Consider the following 6546-nt stretch of genomic DNA (forward strand, 5'->3'; position numbering starts at 1 on the left):
TTGTCTTAACCGGGGCTCACGTTGGCTTTAGAGTTTGGCTTGAGTGTCGACCGCCCAGGGCCGTTCCTACGTTTTTAGAGGCCCTAAGCGAACTAAGAAGTGGAGGCCCTTTTGCAAGATTATCCTTTAAATATATTTAGTAACAAAAGCCTTCTCATTTACCCGGGGTTGGGACCGACAATTATAAACTAAAAAAGTTTATAGCAGGCGAAGTTAAAAATTTTATTCAGAGCCGGCCCTTAATAGGGGCGGGGAGAACAACCGAACAGGGCCCGTGATTTCGTAGGGCCCGTAATTTTTAAAAAAAATCCGATATTATATATGTAAAAAAAGTTTTTTAATAGGGTATAACCAAAAAAATATTAACATAGGCCCACTTAAAAAAAATCCTATTGTTTAAACCATTTAGCCCATTAGGTTAGTGAGCCCAATACCCAAATATTATCTAAAAACTAATTAAAAAACATAAAGTGGTGGCGGCAATCATCATTGATTCAGAAAAAGAAACGTGACGGAACAGATACCGATCGGCTTAGCTTATACAGGTGGGTTTTTGACTTTTGTGGTATGCTAGAATTTTATTTGATTATTCATTTATTTGATTCCAGATGCTATGCTTTGGATTGAAATTGTATTGTAATAATTTTAATATGTGAATGTTTAAATCAGTTTCAGGAATAATTAACATGCATTATAATCTAATCTTAATGGCTCCTAATTTTAATATGTGAATGTTTAATATGTGAATGTTTAATTGTAATAATTTCAGTTCAATTCATTTATGTTGTTGTCGAACATTATTTAGGCGTTAATGACTTAATGGCTCCTAAACAACCATCCGGATGGCAAAAACGTCAAAAGAGGAAACGACAAGATGAATTAGTGAAGTCACAAAAGGGTGCTATGCAAAAATTTTTGACGCCTATTCCGCCTATTGTTGATGTGGAAAAACCACAAGAGCATGTTGAAGTAGAACGGGAACACGATGAAGTAGAACAAGAGCAAGATCGTGTGGAAGTAGAAGACGAAGAACATGTTGAAAAGCAACAAGAACAAGAACATGTTGAAGAGCAACAACAAGAAGAGCATGTTGATTATATATTTGATCCAAGAAGGTGGGAAGGACTAAATGCGGATGAGATTAAACTATTGGTCGCGAAAGGTCCTAAAAGAGATACTAGTATTGAATTTGGTCCATATGATAAATTTAATAGACGATTTTCATCCACTATTTATACAAGAACATTATCAAACTTGGAGAAGTGTGATAGAGAATGGCTAGTATATTCGAAAGAGCTAGATAAGATGTTTTGTTTTTGTTGCAAAGTGTTTAGAAATGGGGCGCCAAAAGGTAGATTGGGAGGTGTAGGTTTTGATGATTGGCACCATGCTACCGGTAGAGTGAGAGAACATGAAGTTTCTTTAGATCATCTCATAAATATGAAAAAGTGGTTTGATTTGCGTAAAAGATTGAAATCGGACAACACAATTGATAAATTTCAATATGAGCAATTCAAGAAGGAAGCAGATTATTGGAAACAAGTCCTTTTTAGAATCATTGCGCTAATCAAATTTCTTGCTAAGCATAATTTAGCATTTCGTGGAAATAAAGAAAAGTTGTATGAAAAAGGTAATTGAAATTGTTTAGTTTTAGTTCCATTTATTCTTACTTAATTTTTTGTTGATTGTATTTAACAGGTAATGGAAATTTCTTGGGTCTAGTTGAGATGTTGGAAGAGTTTGATCCGGTTATCAAAGAGCATGTTCGGCGGATCACTAGTGACGATATTCATGTGCATTATCTTGGACACAAGATCCAAAATGAGATAATACTTATGCTTGCTGATGAAATTAAAAAAGAACTTATTAAGAACATAAAAGAAGCAAAGTACTACTCAATCATACTGGATTGTACCCCCGATTCTAGTCACAAAGAACAGATGACTATAATAGTGAGGTATGTAAAGTTCTCATCTAATTCTGTTATTGTTGAGGAGTCATTTTTGGGGTTTTTAAATGCTAATGATACCACTGGGAAGGGACTATTTGATGTAACTTATGCGGAGTTACAAAATCTTGGTCTTGAAATTGATGACATGCGTGGCCAAGGATATGACAATGGGGCAAATATGAAAGGCTCACATCAAGGAGTCCAAACGAGATTTTTAAAAGAAAATCCAAGAGCATTTTACACTCCTTGTGGTAGCCATTCACTTAACCTTACATTATGTGATATGGCTTATAGTTGTGTTAAAGGAAAGAGTTTTTTTGGACACATCCAACGGATTTATACTATTTTTGCAAATTCTATCAATCGTTGGCAAATTTTAAAAGATAATGTGAAAAACTGGAGTCTAAAGTCATTGTCTCAAACTCGTTGGGAAAGTCGTTTTGAGAGTGTTAAGGCAATCAAATTGCAACTTGATGATGTGCGGGAAGCTTTGCTTGAAGTTGGAGAGACAGATAGTGATGCTGCAATTGCAGAGGAAGCATTAGCTTTAGCAGAAAATCAACTTAGTGGATTTGATTTTTTGGTATCAATTGTTATTTGGTATGAAGTGTTAAACCGGGTGAATATTGTGAGCAAAAAATTACAAGCAAAGGATATGCATCTTGAAATTGCTATTCAAGAAATAAACAATTTGATTGAGTACTTTAAGGATTATAGAGAAACCGGTTTTCTTAAAGCGATTGAAGAAGCTACGGAGATTGCTAGTGATATGGAAATTGATCCCATATTTAAAGAAAAACGTAAGATTAAAAGGAAAAAAAGAAAAGATGAGACTTCTAGTAGCGAAGAAGTTGCATTTACAGTAGAAGAAAATTTCAGAGTAAACTTTTTCTTATATATTGTAGATCAAGCTATTGCTTCTTTAGAGAAAAGATTTGAACAATTTAAATGGTACGAGGGTTTATTTGGTTTTTTGTTTCCACGTACGTTGAGGATTATTAAAGATGAAGATCTTAAGTCGTCTTGTCATCGTCTTGAAAATGCACTCAGGTTTAAAGAAAAATCGGATATTGATGGCGAGGCACTTTATACAGAGCTTAATTTATTTCGTGACTCACTAACCAATAAATTTAGCAGTCCTGTAGATGTTTTGGAGTATATGAAAGAAGACGGTTATTCCCCAGAAGCATGCATTGCATATAGAATATTGTTGACTATTCCAGTCACTGTGGCATCTGCAGAAAGAAGTTTTTCGAAGTTGAAGTTATTGAAATCTTACCTACGATCTTCAATGTCCCAAGAAAGACTTAGTGGGTTGGCGATGATTGCTATCGAGAACGAAGTCTTAGATGATATAAACTGTGAAGAGTTGATTCACCAATTTGCTATCAAGAATGCAAGAGGGCTTCACGAATCATTGGTTAGCTATTAGCTTATTAGTTTTTACGGCATGTCATTCATTCGAGTACTATATTTTGTATTTTGTTAATTGCATTGTTTATCGAATGCTATATTTTTGTCAACCGTTCAAAGTTGTATGAAAAAACTAGCTTAAATTTTTTATTTAGTTAAAACCTAAGGGCATGTTTTTCGAGCTCGAACAGGGTACATGAATTCTCAGGGCCGGCCCTGATTTTATTGTATGCAAGTCCGTTATGGTAACATGCAGATAGAGGGGTCACTATATGGTTACACATATAATGACCATTTTATGCAGAATCCAGACTCTTTTTCAGTTTTTTTCGTTCTATTTTCGATTTTTATTTGGCACGAAAATTATTAAGATTAACTTATATAGCATTTAATATATTTATAAAGTAGATGGTTTTCTTAACCAAATAAATCTGATTATCTAAAACATAAATCAAATCAAAGTTAGTTAAGAATTTCTTATTGAATAAAGTTAAGTAGACAATATGCTTCTATGTACTTTGAGAAGGAGAACTAACAAAAACATGGATCAAAATGTTATCAAATTTTATTAGTAGAATCAAATTAATAAATCAAAGAGCATCTGGGAACTTGTATTCTAGGTTTACTACAAAAAATAAATAAATAAATAAACTGGGTGAAAAAGGGTGGCTTGAGGGGATCGAACCTGGCTTTCCTTGACAGCCCTATAGTTGTTTTACCACCATACCACACTCATGTTAGTAGTAAACCATTTCTTAGTATATTTAATATAAAAACTTTATTTATATATACATTTATAAAAAAACGAAAATTGGAGGCCCTAATTTTTGGTGGCCCTAGGCCCGAGCCATACCTAGTTATACTAATGGGCCGGCCCTGCGACCGCCACTTGACAGCCGTTGTGCCACCACAAGAGCTGAACATTCTCTGGCGTAACACACGGTGAGACGAAAATTCGAATGAGCTCAGGAAAGAATCTGGCACCCCTATCCATCATTGCCTGATACAAGCAGATACTGAACTTGGGTCTCCGTAGGAGAACCCAAGCCTCCCTATCATAGGCCACAAGCAGTGGATATCTATGATGTCAAAAAGCGTTAGGCGCACTTAAGGCGCAAAGGTCTCGTCTGGAGCCTAGGCGCAAAAAAGCGAGGGCTTTTTAAGTAAGGCGACGTAGTAAAAAAAAATAAAAGAAATTATATATAATAGGCATAAAATTAATGGTTTTACACTATTATAAGAATATAATGTAAAAAATCATAATATCCGTTTAGAATATGTACAACAATAATTAATGTTTGTAAAAGTATCTAAGCATTTATAAGAGCATTCCCATCCAGTCCATCATATGTAGTGTGTGGGGTTTTTAAAATGTAAAGAGTATAAAAAGTGGTTGTGAGTGGAGGAGAGAGAAAATATTACTGTTCATCTGTATATTTGGGGGGACACTGTTCACCCACTATAATTTTTTAATATATATTTAAAGTGGTTGTGAGTGGAAGAGAGAGAAAAATGTAATATATATATTGAAAAGGAGAGAGAAAAAGTATTTGTTTTTAGTGGAAATATATTGATATAGGAGTTGTTTTTTAATGAAATGTATGTATATTTTTATTGGATTGGATGTGAATGCTCTAACAAACTAAAACAATAAAGTGAAAAACAATTTAAGATCTTTAGTTGGGCCACCCATCTATCCTATAAAATAGTTTAGTTATTTGAAACAAATGCTGGCTCAATACCATCTGCACATAATTTACAAAAAGAAGTCTATCAATTTTATTGTATTAGGGTTTCCTATCAAAAAGAGCATCCGACACCAGTCCACCACATTGTTGGTCGGTCACAATGCTCTAGAGTTTAACCAGGAAGTCTTCAAGAAGTTGCTAAACCAGGTTCCTAACTATCTACCCTCTCTAAATTAACGTTTTAGGTCGTCCCTTCTTGTTTAAGGCTGTTTTTTCGGTTTAGGGTCGTTTTTTTACGCATGCGCCCAGCTCCAGGCGATCACCTAAGTGCGTTTTTTGAAAAAAGACACAGATTTGCGCCTAACTCTCCACCATATGGTTTAGTTGCGCCTGAACGCCTAGGCGCGCGTAGCTCGGTTTTCACAACATAGGTGGATATTACTTTAAGATGTACTTTTCACAATTATTAGTTACTCGTTATTTATGAATTTTATTGGTTGCATGTAAGGTATAGACACGAAGTATTGACATTTGACTATGAAAAGATATGTGTGCAATAATTCAACGCGTCACACTCTTATCCAACATCATATTTTTGTCTAGTGAATGCCAAAAAGGCTTTTTAAAGGAAGTTTGATGTTGTTTATATCTCAATTAAGACGGTTTTTTCATGGATGAATGAACTTAGGATGATTTCTTTCAATGAACTTTATTTAAGTGATCTGTAACGGGCTCGTCATGTGTGTTAATCACCTTGCTTCGTACATGACTTGGAATACTTCTTAGACCGTGTTTTGCTTTCACGTATGGGTGTGGAGGTAGTGTCATGTCAACACTGTGAGCACCGAACACTGTCCCTCACGAGCGATAAAGGGGCATTGCCCTTCTAGCTGTGGAGATTATCATGGGTGTTAGGGGCGAAGGGCGATCTTGTATAATTTTTTGAAAACTTAATATATAAAGCAATTATTTATCTCCACTCACTATTTCTTTTATAAGTTTTTTATCACACACCCAATCACATTATACATTACCATAACATACCCAGATGAAAGATGAAACCAACTCATGTAAACGAGACATCTACGTGGCAGCACCTTTTTATCACCTTTCACCCCACAACACAGTCTTATGAGCATGGTTTATCAGCTTTTACTTGCTCTACTACAAGGTTTTGTTGTTCAAATACCTACTCATTAGGTTGGAGGTAGCCATCCTTGTCAAAAAAAAAAAAAAAAATAGCATATTTTTTAGGAAATCGTCCCCATAAAATAAATTTTAGGTCCGGTGGATGATATTGTCAAGAATGGCAATATTTAGGCTCACATGATGTTCATCACCTGGGATGTGATTGGATGGTTCATTATGTTTAGGCAAACATATGTCTCATGTATATACCAAATCTAATATAGAATGCAAATATTAATTAATCAATCAATATACATTCCATTACATTTATGGCAATTTTAAACAAACTTGAGTTGAAAGGTTAGT

General features: G+C 34.7%; 1 protein-coding gene across 1 annotated transcript; it reads left to right on the top strand.

The window, feature by feature from the left end:
* Window positions 1–819: 819 nt before the first annotated feature.
* LOC110901198 (zinc finger MYM-type protein 1-like) lies at window positions 820–3383 on the top strand. Its single transcript, XM_022148041.1, has 4 exons — window positions 820–1262; window positions 1356–1630; window positions 1699–2597; window positions 2661–3383. Exons 1-4 carry the CDS (start codon window positions 820–822, stop codon window positions 3381–3383), a joined length of 2340 nt encoding a protein of 779 aa, XP_022003733.1.
* The last annotated feature ends 3163 nt before the right edge of the window (window positions 3384–6546 follow it).

The sequence above is a fragment of the Helianthus annuus genome, chromosome 13 (assembly GCF_002127325.2).
Source record: "Helianthus annuus cultivar XRQ/B chromosome 13, HanXRQr2.0-SUNRISE, whole genome shotgun sequence".
NCBI lineage: Eukaryota > Viridiplantae > Streptophyta > Magnoliopsida > Asterales > Asteraceae > Helianthus > Helianthus annuus.